At 35.9% G+C, this 18,701-nt stretch overlaps 1 protein-coding gene across 4 annotated transcripts in view; it reads right to left on the bottom strand.

Moving 5' to 3' along the window:
* Nucleotides 1-10,536: 10,536 nt before the first annotated feature.
* LOC110372944 (uncharacterized transmembrane protein DDB_G0289901) overlaps nt 10,537-18,701 on the bottom strand; it is a 40,158-nt gene continuing 31,993 nt past the window's right edge. For 3 of the 4 annotated variants that reach the window (XM_064043682.1, XM_064043680.1, XM_064043681.1), the window contains exon 3: nt 12,423-13,540. In XM_064043682.1, the coding sequence (XP_063899752.1) occupies nt 13,081-13,540 (460 nt within the window). In that variant the 3' untranslated portion in view covers nt 12,423-13,080. Of the gene's footprint in view, nt 10,555-12,422; nt 13,541-18,701 lie in introns of those variants that run through there. The other variant, XR_010278183.1, reaches the window with a different exon arrangement.

Genomic DNA, 18,701 nt, shown 5'->3' with positions numbered 1-18,701 from the left:
AAGCTCACTAAGGCGTGGACAATAGAAGGTGCCACGTAGATATTATTAGTACCTTCTACCATGTAAATAGTTCAGATTTTTGAAATTAAATACCTTTCTATGTAAAAGCTTCAAGATCCCTCAGTAACAATGTTTGAAATGAGTTCGAAGACTCTAGCTCTGTGTCCGGCTGTGACCATTTCTGTGACTCAAGCCAAAATTGACTCAATTATTTTATGGGATTTTCCGAAATCTGTTACACCCTGCTGGCTTTACGTAAGTGCTTACCACGAAGCCTTACAAAGTAATCTCTAGTCTAGACTACTTAGATTATAATATTAAGTGTTTCTGTCCACAAGGACGATAGAATTATCGTCTGAATGAACTCAAACAGCACGTAATGGGGAAGCCATAATAATTATGCAAAATGTTCGTAAAGTCGTTCAATTCTGTTTACCAGGTTTTACATGCATAGCCAAACGATTAGATTTGACCTAGTTATGTTGTACTAAATGACACACTATTATTATTATAGTCAGAGTTTGGTGACTAATTCATAACTTTGTGACTTAAGACTATAAAGATCATCAGGTGCCTGATTGGCTTGTGCAGTCTTTTTACCAGAATCAGGCAAGCGTGCTCCATCTTCAGCAATAACGTCGTTGACCATAAGGTGAGATAGGGGTAAAACCATGGCCCATGTTTGTCTACTATTCCATTCTATTTCAGTCCAAAAAGCCACCATCTCCGTCTCCATTCGACGCAACGTGATCCCATCTTCCAGAAAGTTCCAAACAACAAACCACTTAGAAAATATTCCATTACATGAAATCGTTTAGCAACGGGAAATCAATCGCATGACGGCTTATCGGCGATAGGTATTATCTTAATCGACTTGACAACACCGCATCGACGGCAAGACAAGACGACTTGCTTTTATTTTGAAAGCATTCGTCAATATTTTATCAATACTTAAAGATAAGCAATGAAAGTAATCCTGTGGGTACAGTGTAGCTACAGTGTACTCGCACGTACCTATTTTATGTCCTTTTCGTGAATTTGCTTCTTTCACGTTTGTGTGAATGATATTATCTTCTTTTTCGGTCTGTTCTATTGACAATTTATTTGAGACTAACGCAGTTTTCCGCTTCCATTAATCTGTCCTCTCTTCCAGGCAATCTAACCATTTTATCTTCGGTTTGTCTCTGCATCTACACTCATTCATAGTCAACACACCCATTGCATTGTTTTGTGTTCCATTCATCTCTTCTCTTTCGTGCCCTCTTTGGTGTCATTCTACCTTTTTTCTGACTTTTAAACAATTAAATACAAGATGGTAACATTTCATACATGTAACTATGTACGTAAAGTACCTGATACACTATCTGTTTACGGATTGATTTATACCTACAGTTGTTTACTTGAGTGATGGCCAATATAATCTTGGACACACATCTTATTGGCTATCGGAGAAAGTACATATTTAAGATGTGCATTATACCAAAGAAAGTAAGTCGCAGATGAATTCTGAAACTTTATTCCGACAGCAATTTGGTAATGTATCTAACTGTACTTAAAAGATTGAAATCATGAAATTCGCCTATGTGCATCGAAGTTCATCTTGCAGCAATTGGCTACTTTAGCTCGGACAGTGATATTGTTGCAACAATGAATGATTGATGACCTTATAAAGAGACAGAACTTCGCAGTCATAAGAGGTAAGTTGGTAACTCGTTTTCATTAATATGTAGGTACAGTTGTCAGCTGTCACCATAATTAATGTGTCACAGTTCCTGAAAGAAAGAATTCCACTCAAATGTCTTTTCGGAATAAGAAATCAGACTCACCTGTCATACCGTCGAAGGATCGAGAACATTAGGAATATCAGTCCTAAAACGGCGATGAATCTAATCCACTTTTTAGGAACCGTTTGCAATAATTTCATGACGGAACTTTCACGAACGATAAGAATTAGGTCACTTCGGTTCTGTACTAAGTTTTATCAGTATTTTTTTTTATCGATGGATTAGGTATAGTTATCGACGTGTTTTTTTCAACGTCGGCGAAACAGTTGCCTACCGTGAAGGTGTGTTTCACGTTTTTAATTGCTGGAGTGATTCGTCTTGATAAAATGCTTTGCACATTTTTGACACTTAGAACTGACGTAGCTAAATTAATGAATGCAATTGACAAATTACGCTAATCAATTAGGAATATTTTGTTGATGCAATTTTAATACCTAGTTATAAAACTATGGAGATTTCTTTACTTGCTTATTATGTATGCTACTTGGTGATTCAATCTAGCTACTTGGAAGCATATGTGGACGTGGACGTCTTGCGGCTAGGATGATGACGCTGGAACAGCATTCGCCACATTTTATGGACTGCTTTTAGGATACATTATGTATTGCTTCTGCAGCTAATTTGTATTTTGAGAAGGTTCCAAATGCCCGATAAGAAGAATGGCCACAGTCACGAGGTTTTAAAAATAGCCTCTATCTTAAACATGCTTCTCGATATTGATCTCAAGTACCTACAAGACGGCTGGTAGCAGTACCAGTAGCCACAGATCGTAATCAATAATTTTATATTTGGCTTCAGAACATAATGCCTTATCAACCGCTAAGATAATCTGTTGCAATGCAGCAAATGCTGAAAAGCTGACGTTAGATCATACATATATTGGGCAACATTCACGGCTTACTAACTCCTATATCTTGTAGATAAAAAAAAATTGCGATATCGGTGACAAGCCTACTTAATAAACATATGACAAATCAGGCGAGCTGTGTCATGATACAAGTTTATGTAGAAGGAGGTACGAATCGGCGTTGATTCGGTCTGGGTCAAGGGTTTGTGCAAGAGTGACTGCCAAGCCAAACCATACCATGGTTTCGGAGTGTCGGAGCCTGACCAGACCTATTATTTATAGTGTCACGCTCATAGATTGCATTTCTATGGTCACGCTTAACTGATTAAAATTCACCAATATTCCTTCTGGAACCCTTTGCTTTCATGCGGTTCTAGGGTTCTTCTTTGGTCCTACAGTTACCCTTAAGAACATTCCCGCAGCTACAACAATCTCGAAAGATCTTCTCCCTACTGTGTGCAGATGAAAGATCGTGGTTCCATTGTTAAAGTGGCGAATACTCATCCAAACAATTTACTTGAAGAGAAAGTAATCCATTTACTAGGTCGTCGTTTTTGCTCAGAACACATAGTCATGAATTGATCCCAACGATTTGGTCCAATTGTAAATGCGGTGTCAATGTTATCATTTTGAACAAAAACTTCACATTCTAACTTGACCGACTAAATAAATATCTTTTACGTACAGTACAGGTTTCATTTTTACATGTCAGCTAGGATAGTTTTTCTTGCTAAAATTGGGTATTTAGTGAAAATAGGTAAAGGCAATTAAAGAAGACTTACTAGGTAACATAAGCCGGGCGAAATACTTTGTAAAAGGATCCGTATAAGTAGTGTGAACTACTTAAGTGCTTAGGTGTTGGTCGTATTTCGCGACCAAGACCCGACTTGACCCAACCAATCGTTACCAAGATTCAATTAACGCTTCGGGATCAGAAGATATCGTAGTAGTAGTACGCTACTTTACTTCAACATAAGCTTTAAGAAGATAGGTCATCTTCAGTATCAGCGCTACGACATTAGGGATTGCATATCAAAGCCAACTGCCATCCTGATTCTTATTTCATTCAACCTAGATAGTCTACCTACGTCTACCTATTTGTACCTAGTAGGTATCTGGTAAACTGTATGCATTCTTAATTCGTACTTAGTTTCTTAGATCAATTGAAGTGCAACTGAAATGAAAACACCCAGAAGTCGTGTTGTCCTTCGTTTAACAAAAACAGCAATTTTCTTTTCCACCGTGCACCCATTGTGGGTGTATAACTGCGCACTGCAATTCTTCATACATTGTTGCGTGCGAGTGGATGGAGGGCGCAGTCGCCATTCAAGATGAATACAAGCAATATCCGGCCTCGCCCGCTGCGATGAAATTGTTGCTCCAGGAATGTTTCATAAACGGTCCTATTGAGAATTTCCTGAACTTGTATTCTGGTCAACAGAGGAAGATGCATATTTTATGGCATATCAGTTCCTTGTCTGATTGTCTCGTACCGACCCATGTCATCTACAATCGGTACAGGGGATTGTAGGCGGTAGACGGTGGTGATTGAACTTGTTATATTGCATGATGTAATGTAATGTCATATGACTGCAAGAGTACATAATGATTAGGTAATATCAGCTGCAATTAATCAATGCTTAAAATAAACATCGATCAATCATCATCAAGTTACTGGGGTAGATTAAATTGAAAATTGCACGACGACCCCTGATATTAGTGTTTGGATTAATGCTATAAATAAGTTGATAGGTACCTAATTATCGATAAATTGAGTAGGTACTAAAAGTTAACACCTGGCCGGCGAATAGGTAAAGGTAGGTACCTAAAAAAATATCTTACCTACATGAATTGCAAGTGCATAAGTAGAAGTTATTGAGGTATAATGATGAATAAAAGCTGGGGACAAGGATGAGGAGATATTTTTAATTTGGATGATAGTCGGTATGTCATAACCCATTAAAGGTCGTAGGATAAAGGCATCCCTTTACCGAATTTGCATTCCTCGATGACGATATATAGCTACTATCGAGTAGTAAGGGAAAATAAAGCCGTCATAGTATATTTTTTTGTTATACATTACTTAAATCATTGTCGTTTGAAATAGTCGGTAAAGCAACTTAGTCAGCCGATCGGCAGACAGCTACAAACTATGGAAAACTTTGCATTAAACGTTTATGGTCTGCGCGTGAGCAACATGTCAATATGAGTCATACTCATACATTACACTACTATAAATTGAATCATAAGGAATGCTGGGCACACTATAATCGGAACTTTAGTAATTTTGGGACCCCATTGTGAAATCATTTTTATTTCATCATGTGCATTTTTATTTCATTCAATTTTTCAACAAAACCAAAAGGAAGTTTATTTTTGTAAAAAAGGTTTTTGTGTTCTGTTTTAGCCCATTTGAGAAAAAACTAGAATAGATTGAGAGATAATAGAATAGATTTAGAGTGAAATCTAAGATAACACGTTTTGACATTTCTAGGTAAATGTCAGACATGATATTAATTTATTGATAAAAAAAAATCTGGACTTTCTAAATATAGATTATTGATATGTGTTAGGTATTAAAATAATCTAGAAGAAACGATATCTACCTACATCACAACAGTTCAATTTAGTAGGTAATTTGTTCGTTAGAAGACTTGTTCTGCGTAGGCGCATCTTATTCAATACAATATAATCTATCATTTATAAATAAAATAATATAGATATTTAATCTAAAAGTGCTTTATTACCGTATAAAACCTACAACATTATGTAATTAAGAGTCTAAATATATTTGACTTTAGGTACAATTTTCAAACTTTTAATGTAAAAAAATCAATTGGTTATCAATGAAGTTTGTTCGTAGCATCAGCAACCTCCAAGAGTAAATCTTGTTTTTCCTGTTCCTGGAAAATAAAACAAAGGAGTATTTATTTAATCAACAAAACATAGAGAATCCTATCTTTATAATGTCTTTTATTTTACGATTTATCAGAATCTTGTCGAACCCATCACATGTAAAGTGTCAGAAATTAAACGCAGTAACCTACCTTAGCTAGCTAACGTTGAGCCCTGATTTATAAAACAATATAAGTAGGTCCATGTCACAAAGGCTTGTTATTGAATAAATATATTGCAAACAACTACGACACAATTATTTAATCTCGGTGACATTACCTGAACGATTTCGCAATCTAGTTGAACAAGGGACAGCGAGGGGGGACGGGAGGGCGGGCCGACTCCCGCGCAGACATGTGACACCCCACCCTTATTATGGTAATCGATTGACGAGATCGAAACGGGATCGTATTATTGTAGAGAGAGTATTTAAAAGGGATGATATGAATGGGTAATCAAATGACACTTCAAACTACAATTATTGTTGGAAAAAATATTGTCAAGAATCTAGCTAGGTATGACTGAAGAGATGCATAAAGTACGAAGCAATTAGAAAACATTGCACGATTACGATCAAACAAATGACTCAGACGGAAACAGACAGACAAACACAGATACACAAACCATTTCAAACATAGAACATGAAAAAGAAAAACAAAAGAAAAAAGATCTATCTGCGAAGTGTATCTATGAAGGAGTGCAATTTGTATAATTTCGCAGTGATTGTTTGTCTAACAATTGCTTCCCACATTAGCATAGCGGGTCTACAGTGACGTGACACGTCCACCGTAATAGGTGCGGGTGAGTCAGGCTCAAGGCGCGCGGCCGTTGACCCCGCTGCACTCGCGCCGCTTGGTGTCCAATGCACGCCCGAAAATAATGCATCACTACTTCCGATATAGTAGCCAGACTGGCGTACAGTTGCTATGAAACATTTTAGCAATGATTGACGGTTTAAATCTGTTTGAAAATGTTGACTACTCATACTGTATTGCAAACAAATATGAATACCTAACGCTATATTTCTAAGAAATATAGTTTCTCAGACTTGTATTACGAAGAAGGCTTTTGTGTTATGGTAAACCCTGAATGTATCATTCTTCATTGACCTCCCATTTGGTTTCCACTCACCAATTTAATGACAGGCAAGCTCTTAATACCGTGACTAATCCTTCAATAAATAAAAACCATAAACTAGCCTCTTTGATGGCAGTTAAAAAATGATGAAAACCTGTCGACAGAACGACAATAATAAAAATTATAACAGTATGCAATTTTGCTGCAAAATTGACCAAATTTTTGAATGCGCGATGATCTCAGACTTAAATGATAAGACAAACATCTTGATACGCACGTATCATGAGAAACACTTTCGGCAAAATTCTCAGAAAATTTTATGGTCACGGCTGACAGGTTGTCAAGTTATTTTTTATCTGTATTAGAGTTAAAGGGGCTCGGTTGATAGCCAAAGATATGCTATGTCGATAAATATGGGCTATCTTTAGCCCTGTCATGGTACAATAGAATCTTATTGTCAAGATGACTCTTATGCGGCTGTTGACATGTTAAGATAAGTTTTCCATTCACATCAAGTTTAAGAAAAAGAGCAATAGAAGAGAAGCGTAGGGGAAGAGAAATAGATAAGTTTGAACTTGGTGTGTAAGATTAGAAAAAAGACATGTTATTTTGTTTTTTTTCTCCTAAAAATATACAAAATATTCTTAACATCATCTAAATATGATCTATGTCAGAGATGTTAATATTCATAATTAGCTTTCAACAAAGTAACTTGCAGAAAGATACGCTTCAGTTGTTTTAGAAGTATTATTTGGGACCTGATATTAATTTCAATTCTAATTCCAATTCTAAGTCTCTTTTAATATGCTCATACCGTTATACCGTCTCACGGTTTCAGTTGACTGGAGCAACGGACCTGCGCGCGCGCCGCCCAAACCGCATTCTGTTCTCCGCCATTGCTGTCAGTGAAAGTCCGAGCCTTTCACGAGTTCGCCACATTTTTCAAACGATTTCTATCGGCACGAGTCACGGAAAATCTTTTGTGTTCCATCAACGATAACGCTATTATATTATCTAGATTAAAAATTATCTCAATGTTAGTCATCTGCGTCGGAAGTTTTGAAATTCCTTATTTGATGTTTTGTGGTTTAGTATTTTTCTTTGAACTAGCTTTGGGGTTCTCTGTTGGTTTTCTGAATCAGAGAAATTATTCCATCCATCATTATCACACTTTCAGCATAATTTGCCTTCAGTTACCAGAATACTCTCAGGATATCTGAAAAGTTCTTTACTTTCATCAGATCATTTAACCGAAGCTTAACCTCACGGGTATCACGGCATTGTTACAGCCACCCAATTTTATACCTAAAAAAAAAGGAAATTAGAAAAATGCCAGTTTTGAGAATTTTGCAACAAAACGTAACTCTATTAAATAAATGGTTTTTGCAGTTTTGGGTGACAAAGAGAATCAATTTGTACAGTGCTTAAACACCAAATTGTGTTGATCATGATTCCTAGACATTGTAAATGATAAATAGCGGTTAGTTACGAATAAGTCAAACTGCGAACTTATTCGATATGGTAGCAGTAATTCCTTTCACATTTTTTTTTTGTAAATGATATAGCTCTTTGGACAGGGTGCTACTATCTTTAAAATATTGGGGCTACTATATATTTGTATTCAGTCATTTTTGCTTTTTTTTTTGTTTTAGGTCTGAAAAGTATGAGTTTATCCGAATTTACAAATTAAATAGCAAGATGGATGTGCATTCATACAGTTTTGAAAATGCCTGAAAATATTAGAGTGCTATTTTATGAAAGTGTTCTGCAATGTATTACAACAATATATTATTTATTATCTCTACGCAATGAAAACCGAAATACCGATTTACATAACATGTTGTTAAGTGAATAAAACTCGGAGTTTAGCGCAGTTTTTTGTCAATGATTGTTGTAATAAATCATCTGTGTGTGTTGACGTTTGACGTGTCGAGCCGAGCCCCTATTGGCCGAGGGGCCGGAGCGCATGCGTCATCAGTCGCTGGCTACGGCTGGGATGCGCGCGCGCCGCTGATCGACAATAGACTTGTTTACAGCCGAATAAGAATCGCTTGCCATTTCGTTACGGAGATTTTTTGCGCAGTAATAGATTTCTCTACTGAATTTTAAAGATAACAATAGCCCTTGTATTATTGAAAATTATTTTTTTTTCATCACCAACTTTTCCTTTTTCATCAGCTATCTACTTAAAATCGAATGGAACACGACCAAACGGAGCATGTATAGTTAGAACAGTTGTTGTAAATTCAAGCAAGATAGTTAGAATGTATCTACCTGTTCTATTGACTAACGGAATTAAGGAGATGGAAATTCCTCAATAAAATCTCACAATCATTATGACGAAATTCAGAATACGAGCACGGAAGCTGTTGCTATAGGGGAAATACTTATAAGAATATTATTATATGTATGTGTAGAAATAAGTAGATAAAACAGAAAATAATCTCAACCACGACACATAACCACGTCAGAATAAAAACAATGGCTGATGAAACGCCAAATCATCTACAGGTAAAATATGACGAAAAAACAGTTGCCTAAGCCCATACTAGTGAAGGAAAACATTTTAATAATTATTTGTCATACATTTTACACTGAATTTTAATAAGTACCAACTTGTCTCAGACGCCGCTAAGATCACGTAGGCCATGAAACGGTTTACATAACTTTTAGGTAGGTACATATTTTCTTTAAAATACTCAAGGAGATCCATCATTAGGTATATGCAATACAAATATTTAAAATATCGCTAATACTACTTCATAATTTGGATGAAGGAAAACCGTGTTCCAAATCACTCCTAAACTTTCTTGTGGATTAGTGTAAATGTTCTCATATAAAACCAGCCGTGTTCTCGCGGTTTCACCCGCGTTCCACGGGAACTATTGCCCTTACCGGGATAAAATATAGCCTATGTTACTAAGGGAAGAGGTTAGCTTTCCAACAGTGAAAGGATTTTTCAAGTCGATTTCAGTAGTTCTGAAGCCTTTAGAGTGGAAACAAAAAATAGTACAGTTTAGTTACCTTTTTCGATAACATTCCTATTAACGAAGTTTCAGCTCATGGTATTAAACACCAAGGTTTTGTAGACACCAAGACATTCTTGAACACACCTTTATCTAAAAATGGCAATTGTATTATTTATCCTGCTATCAGTAATAACCCTTTAGAGACAAGCAGATCAACAGACTAGATATTAAGGGGGATAGAAATGTCATATTTCAATTCCTGATCATTTTAGTCAGGTGCATAGCTATACAAAAAGTAAATAATGAATTCCAGTACCTAATGGTCAGATGCCCTTGCAATCTACAGACCATAATATAGAAATCTCCTTTTTAAATCACATCTCTTCTAACTTATAATTTACTTGGACTTTTGGCTGACGAAATATTTACGGCCTTTCGCAGATCATCATATTTTGAAAAAGAACCTACACAATCTTCATAACATTTGCTTAGTCCTAGCCGCTGCTCAAGAAGCTTCAATTTAAACGGCCTTCTTAGATAACTAAGGACAGACATTTGCCAGACTTCACCAGGCAAATGCTTTGGAGGCATATTTTGTGAGGGACTCAATTTTGTGAGGGGTCAAGTTAACGTACAAACCTTGTGACCAACTTATGGCCATAAAACCAGCAGACAGTACCAAGTGGGATATTAATTGCTCGGAGATGTGCAGCAGCCACTTTGAAGCTAAAAATATCTTACACTGGGCTCACCAACACGCATGCCCATGGGATTCATCTATCCCCCTAACCTATGGGAAGCCATTGACCAGCGGTGGACATGTATTGGCTGCAACGATGACGATGACGTACCTTCTGGTCAGCCTCTGGTGTCAGGCAGTGGTAGTTGCGGTAAAGGCTTGGGTAGCACGGGTGGGGGAGGCCCTGGGGGGCCTGGTGGAGGCGCTCCGGCAGCAGGCGGAGGTGGCGCAGGTAACCAACCCCTAGCAAAAATAAATAAAAAAAAAAATCAGTCGAAAGAGTCAACCATAGCTATCGCTACAGGTACACCGTTTAACCCATCGTCATGCTCAGCCTTTTATTGTCCCACTGTCAGGCAGATTCATTGTGCATACAAAAATTCAGTCAAGCTCATTTTGAAAATCTAAAAAAGGCGTACCTTGCGTAAAATAAGTACGTCATTCTGTATTCGCAATTAACAGTATTTAAGACATATCATTTTTCAATGAGGTCTTTACAATCATTATCATCACCTACAACAAAAAACTTAGACTAGTATTCTAGATAGACATTTTAATGAGCACAGATCTGAATCTGAATACTTGAGGATTGTTCTAGAATACTGATTCGTAATATGGCTCCTAAACGACGCTACAGTTTCAGCAAATATTGTTCATACTTGCAACTTTTCCTTGGAAAGTGCATTAAGTAAATATTTGTTTGGAGCCAGCTGCGCATACAATGCACTGGAAGCCGTTAACTAGTTTTCTTAGCACTATGCTTCAGCGGGGCTACGGTGCAATTATCAAGATTTCTCTTAGAAAACTGTAGGTGGGTTCCACCAAGTAACTGTAAGGATAACCAAACAATAACAAATTTCCAAAAAAATAACAATTTACATGGTGCAACCAACCCTTAGTTAGTTTAGGAGTAAGTATGCTAGATCCGCACAGAACTTGGAAGTGTTATAGAGTATCTAATACAGACCAGATTGCCCAGCTCTAAACTATAATCAATAGCAATGTTATTGTAGACAATATTTAATAAAAAAAATATTATTCTTGCATCAGTATCCGCTTTGTGTAGGAAATATTGACGCAGGAGTCATTGTCCGATTTATACGTACAACACAATAATTAGATTATATATTTATGGTCATTGTTAATTAAGTATTTACATGTTGAAGTTATAGCGGAAAATATTAATGAATAAATAATGGTATGACTAATGAGGCTACAATGCAAGTATACTTGTATATTATCCTTGTTAATATTATAGCGTAACAATGCCGTCTGTCTGTAATGCTTTCACGCCAAAACTGATTTATATGTAGTTTATTACACACTATAAAGCCTGAGAAAGAACATAGTATACTGTTTATTAAAGGAACTAGCTTATGGACTTGTTTGCGAATTTAAGTTTGTAGGAAACAATCAAGTTTCAAATATCAGGAAAAAATATAAATAATAAAACACCTTGTCAAAGAAATGAAAAGAAATGAATCGATGCTTAAAGACGTAACAAAAACACAATCTGGTTAGGACAAAAAACAATTAAAAAGTTACATAAAATGTGATAAAAATGCAACACTAGACATCACGAATGCATACCAACCTATCAAATTACAAATTATGACAGATATAATTCCATATAAAAGTAATACGATATTTGTCTTTGAACTTGACAGTGACCGCTACGATAGCAGACGTCTGGTTCATACTTTATTTGTAGTTTGATTCATACATACTGATGTGTGAAGTGGCTTGTTTTTCATGAGCGCATCGATGCACGTGATGTTGGTATTATTCCATTTGATGGTCTTTGTCTATAGTGTTACAAACTTTTCGCCAAGTTCTTCCAAATACTATGAGAGTCACGAGACTTCGGTAGTATCTTTGAGACGGACGTAGGCTCCCTTTTATTTGGGTGATGGGACTCCGCCCCTAAGACGACTCACTGACCGAAACGTGGTGATTAATAACTACGGAATCCATTTTTTTTTTGTTTTCCTCGAAAAAATTATAGATACTAATGTTCTGAACCAAACGAAACCTCTTCAACGATTCTGATTATTCCAGCTACTATCACTAGACACTAGACAGAGAAAATATTAGACCATGTACACTTATTATCAAAGGAATACGGAAGGGGTCTGTTCCAAAGCAAATTAAATTCTGTCATAACCTAAATGGCTAGTCAGTAAATAAATTTCACTAATAAGACGCCGGCGAGTAATCGAATTAGTACATCAGTCACACAGTGCTAACAAACGAACAGACAAACATGCGCTAAATGCAAAATGTTGTTAGGATATATGCTGTAATATGCAAAAACAACAGCTTTACACAAAATTATACTTTAGTCTTTAAGAAATAAAGTACAATTTCAATTGTCAACACTGATTTTGCAATCAAGCAGCCATGGAAAGAAAAGTCCTATGAATCATCAGTTTTAAAGCATTTTAAAACTAAATGTTCTAGTAATACGGTTGAATTTCAGTTGTCGTTTTGTAATATGTTTACATTTCCACAGTCAAAGCAATGCGATACGATATTGAATTTCCAATGTTTGTTATCAGGAAAACTGCAACTGCTGTGGAAACTGAACGTAATGTAGGTCAGAAATAAAACCATGCCTTGTAATAATGTAAAACATTTAATACAACAAAACCCTCCTCAAAAACTGCTAACAAGAATAGTAAAATAATAATATGTATCTTTAAAAAAAGTAAAATGTGTATCTTGTAAAAAGTTTAGTGTATTTTATATCAAAATATCATCAGTCATCTTCTAGTTATCCTCGTCATCACCTGCTTCGTCTATTTCATCGAATTCTGGCATATCGTCAACCGCGTCCTTGAGTTCCTCTGAATCGTTTACGGAGCCTAGAGAAGGTTGCTTGGGCACTTCTGACTTCTGAGGAGGAGCAGTATCTTTAGACTCAGACACGATGCTATTTCGTTTGGACTCAGTTGCACTGCCTTTTTCTTTAGCTGCCCCGTTATTCTTTTCTTGAGCTACCCCGTTACTCTTTTCTTTAGTTGACTCGTTACTCTGTTCTTTAGCTGACCCGTTACTCTGTTCTTTAGCTGACCCGTTACTCTGTTCTTTAGCTGACCCATTCTTGTCTTTAGGCTCAGTCGCGCCATTTCCTTCACCTTCCGCTCCAATCATACAGTCCTTCGGGGGATTGTCGGAACTTCTGCATGGGCAATACAAGAGTCTCCTTCGGCGTTCGAGAATTGGAACTCTGTAAACGAAATATTAATTAGAGCATCTGCATTTTAAAATTTCGCAAAAAAATAACAAAAAAATATGTAGAAGAAAAAAATTACATACCTTAGAAAAAAAACATCATAGGGAAAACAAAACAAATAAAAGATACTTTAAACTACTCATTTTATTGATAGAGTAGCATTGAAAGAGATTGAAATATCTTGTTTACGTGATGGGGATACGGGTTCAAGCCAACAGCATTACTATTGGCATTGTAAACGCAATAACGTTGCCGCGGTTGGGTTAGCAACAATCAGCTGATTTTAATGCACTATTAATAGCTCTGGAGTGTATCCAAGTTATTATGAAATTATTTACACCACTTACTTTATTTTATGTGGATCAAAGAGCAACAAAAATTCCACTTCCTTGGATAAATGTTGTCAACAACCGTTTTTGTCAATAAAGAAATAAAATTGGTACCAATATTTGAAAAAAGTAAAAAATGAGAGACAAAAAGAACTCTTTCCAACTCTTAAATTGCATTAATAGTTTATTGTAGTCAATAGAATACCTCATCGTTCTTAGACAAATAAATTGAAGGACTTATCACGCTATACACTGTGAAATAGAACGACCAACATAACCATTGTAGCCAACATACTTTTTGTATAGTAATGAAAATCAAATTAAAATTAATATAGCTTATTCTTTATTTTTTGTTTAACATTTTAGCATCTGAATTTTTTTGCATTTTGGTAGTAACTGAAACCCGTTATTAATTTATCACCATGTGAAATCGCGCACTTAGCAGTTTCAAGTACAGATTATCATTTCTAGACCCCTAGGCCATAATGTACCGGTATTGTAGATAAATACTTGCATTCCTTGCATTAAACATACCAGGGAGAACAGATGCAATCTTGTTCTGTGGCCCTAACAATGTCAGAACTTACAAAGTAAAGATATTGCACATAAATACTTGAATGGGTTCCAGTAAATGTATATTACTCTGCTGTGGTGGTATTTTGGTGTGTACAGTATTTGCAATAATGAAATTCTATCCTCCAATTCTATCATTTTTGTAGCTGCTGCAGCTGCGAGGAAGGAGTTTTTAGAAGAAATTGTTACTCAATAAATAGGACTGTTCCTGCCCAAAAATATTCTCCGCAAAAGTAAGTTCTATGAAATAGGAATTGATGATACCAAAGAGAAGGTGAGCATAGAAAATAGGTGTCTAGTAGTGTATTCGAAAGGAGATGGCCAAAAAAACACCCAGAATCGACAGGAACTTCATATGTATGATTGGATTCAGTATAATTTGTGGATTTTAAAAAGAATTTCAAATCATCTAAAAACCATGGGGTTCTCTTTTAATAACGTTTTTTCGATCAAGATTTTAGTTCACAAAAAAGTTTACTTTTACTATTTGATGTTCGTTAGAAGTTGAATGCAGACTCGTGATTGGACCGTTTTGCATTGCTAAGTCATTTGTTATATTTGACAATGTCACATGGCGCGATTTTCAAAGACAATTTCTCCAAAAACATTTCATAGCCAGTTGTGAAGGTTGCACGTAACTGCGAAACCTCTCCAAGTAGGTAAGGTCGGTGCTTAATCGTATCTGGAGTGGTTAAATACAAGACCTTTTAATCTCCAGGCAAACTCTGTAACTATGGGGATATTACCATTGGCTTGTATAATGTTAGTGTACCTTGTTTTTTATATGCCTTGATGTCAATAATCTTATAAATCAACATAAATTCAACAGAACTTATTTTTGTGAAAATATGATATAGCTCCTATACCCCATGGATTTCAGGCTGGATTTTTTGGCACCATCAAAGGTCAATAATAATGAACCCATTGGTACCCATTTCGTTGCTGTCGATTCTGGGTTTTTTTTCTATGAAAATTTGGCCACCTCCTTTGGCAAGAGAAAGGTGAAATCTATTGAGCTGAAAAACCCAAGATGATGTGGATTACGTGCTCCCTTAAAATGAACCAATCGCATAATATTACTTGCAAAATGTATTTAATCCCTATTCTACTCAAATAACCACCAACATTCTCAATTCAAAACGATGAGCAGATTTATGTGATAGGCCAACATGCGCAGGAGTACACCCATCCGTACGACGCAGGATGTACTCAGGCCATCCATTACGTTCAGTGACGTGTTCAGCCGTTTATTTCAATATAGCTGTACGAAGGCGTACCTATTGCAAATACACAACATTCCTGGAGATGCCAGCAAGAATTGTGTACTTCCTCATCCTTGCATTCATTCATTAGTTAAACATTCATTCATTCAAGTATGTGCGTGGTCAGTTATTTAAGTTCGTCACAATAAATTGCAACTTGAACATTTAAGGATTATTTTTTTAACTTTCATGATCTTTTTTATTCGTGTAAAGTACCTAATTTGATGATACCTACCACAGAAATACTATACTTAAAGAAAAGTGATATGTTTTTATTCGTTACATTTGATTGTATTCAAAGAATTGATTATTTACTCATTTAATTACAACAAGCTTAATAATATTTTTCCTAGCAGATGACAGTTCTAATTATCAGCCAAAATTTACGCGCGAAAAAGTTGGGAAGTGGCATAGACAATAAGCATAATATTCCTCACCCGTCTTGGCTATAGGCCAGTATTGGCCGTTGAACAATCTTTGATGTCAGATCTATATTCACATCCGAACTCTAAAAACAAGTGTTATATTTTCAAACGGTTTATTATCTTTCGTTACAGTTACCTAGAGAAATAGTTTTATTTATTTAAATGGGTTAGCGATTTGCGTCAGCTGATTTGGTTTGAATTTCGAACATACTAAGGCATAGACAAGTCTTTTGATATCTGAGAAGTTATTAAGAACTTTTTTGTGCTGAAGATCTGAAGGCATAGACAATCATTGGATTTCCGTATTATTTTACTATTGGCACAAAATAAATCTTATAAAGCCAGACATTGGAAACTTTATAGTCGAAGATTAAGTTTCTGAACGGACATTTTTTGCCGAAACATTTTTATAGTTGCTGCAATAACCGTACTTCAACTCAATATTTCAATAAACTCAAAATTTTTATTTTCAAGTCAAAAATTAATAACTTTAAAGACCTTTTTATAAATAAACAGGCCACAAATTTACTAGATATCATAATCCTGCATACTTGTGGAATAAAATAAATGCATAATGTAATTCTATCTTGATGCCACATTTCCTGCTGTTATCCCGCGCAGACGCATTCAACGATATATTTATGTGCACTAGACATCACATACCTACACACTATCACGTTAGTATTTACCTAGAAGTTTAGGATTATTCGCACTAAGCCAAGTGAGTAAAATCTTCTCATCATTTGAATATTTATAAGTGGAATTCACACATTAGTTTAATATCTATGGCTGTAGCTTAACGAACTAATAGGACATTAATATTGCATTAGCTTTTAATTCGTTTATTAGCGTTCCGCAAAAAAAGAGTTTGGAAATTGGACTTTACAGGAATGCCAATAATCTTGGAATACAGATAGTAGGTACACTAGAGTAGACAACTGAAAACGAAACAAGAGAACTGCAAACACAAGTAGCTATAAAGTGGATTTATCCCTATCCATCCGTTGTTTTGGATTAGAAATTAAATTTTGAATTATTTCCTAGAATGATGTCTTTTAATCTCTAATCGTAAACAACGGATAGACAGGTTATAAAAACCCACCGTGACTGACTAAGGATCCAGGAAGAGCTAGAATATTAATCTAGCATAAAGCCGTAGTGAACTAAACTGGGCTGAGTCGTCTCGCGACGCAAGCGCATCTATTTGCGTGCGCGCCGCCCGATCGGCATGTAAGTGCAACAACCCCGCGTAGTCGCCAGCTTTCAGGTGGATAGCGGGATTTTAGGCCTAGAGACGACAAGTCATAAATGCTCTTAACATCGCCTAGTAATTGCGTACTACAAAAATATAGGTACTTCCGCTATTTTTAGTGTACCTTCTCTATGCAATTTTACGAAATTACAGATTGAAAAATGGCTCAGTAATGTGGTATTATTATAAGGATCTCTGAAAAAAACTAAAACTGAAAATATTTAAGTGATTTAGAGTTTCGAGTTAATTTCAGAGACTCAATGCATAGACACAGTAATATTTTTCTGGATAGCTATACATTGCAGAGAGTTATTCAATAGTGTATTTTAGGTAATTTCAGATTGTATCGCTATTTACTTAACCGGGTACGCCTAACTTTTTAAGTCTTTCTGTCATAACCAAAATAATGTTTTGCATTATAAATCTCCCTGTAATATAGACTAGGTAATAAAAAACAGTTCCGTTATCAAAATTATGCATTAAACCTAATCTAAAGTGTTGATATTAAAGCTTTCGAGAGATTACGATCTATTTTAGTGGTAAATTGACGTAGGAAGGTGAAAATAAGCATTTGTTATTACAACCGAGTTGCGTTTAAAACACGGTTATTTTTGAAAGAATTAGTGCGTCAACAAGCTTGTTATTTTTTCAACGGCTATAGTTTTACCTGAACACAAGTAAAATAACGTGATAAATACAAAAATTACCTAAGTGCTTTTGGTAAGTGTAGGTACTCGATTTTTTGTTCACAAGATTAACTAGCAATGACTTTTATATCTACTAAAAAGAATAACATTGTGGTAGCACACCCATTTTCAAGGCAATATAAAAGAAAACCTGACCTGAATGAAAAATTCAATATCAATCAAAAGCGAGTCCCACAAAATTCGAAACATTTGGCTAATCTCCCAGCAATGCAGATGCAACACATTTGCAACAAGTGCAACGACACTAACCTACCCCACGAACATACATATACAACGTACATAGTATCACGAGTAACTATAGCATGGAGAACAAAATGACTACGGAGGTGCCATAACGGAAAAGAAAGTAGCGCGCCAAAATGCGGGTGTGCAGGGGAACGAGGGATATTGCTGTCTTCGCCCTTATATGCCATCTTTTTACTGGATCATTCTTTTAATATCAAAAATCGTTGACAGATATTTCAAACAACTCAAGCGAATCGTTAGCTCTTCATGTCCACCGTTCGTATTGGACATAGAAGAAGGCGCCTGACCAACCTACAATATGGCATATCCTCTCATCTTTCCTTACTCTGTGATCTAGACCAATAAGTCTGTCTGCAAATCT

This window comes from Helicoverpa armigera, chromosome 3 (assembly GCF_030705265.1).
Source record: "Helicoverpa armigera isolate CAAS_96S chromosome 3, ASM3070526v1, whole genome shotgun sequence".
NCBI classification, from domain to species: domain Eukaryota; kingdom Metazoa; phylum Arthropoda; class Insecta; order Lepidoptera; family Noctuidae; genus Helicoverpa; species Helicoverpa armigera.
Note: the sequence above shows the minus strand (reverse complement) of the source record. Positions and strands in the feature narration are given on the sequence as shown.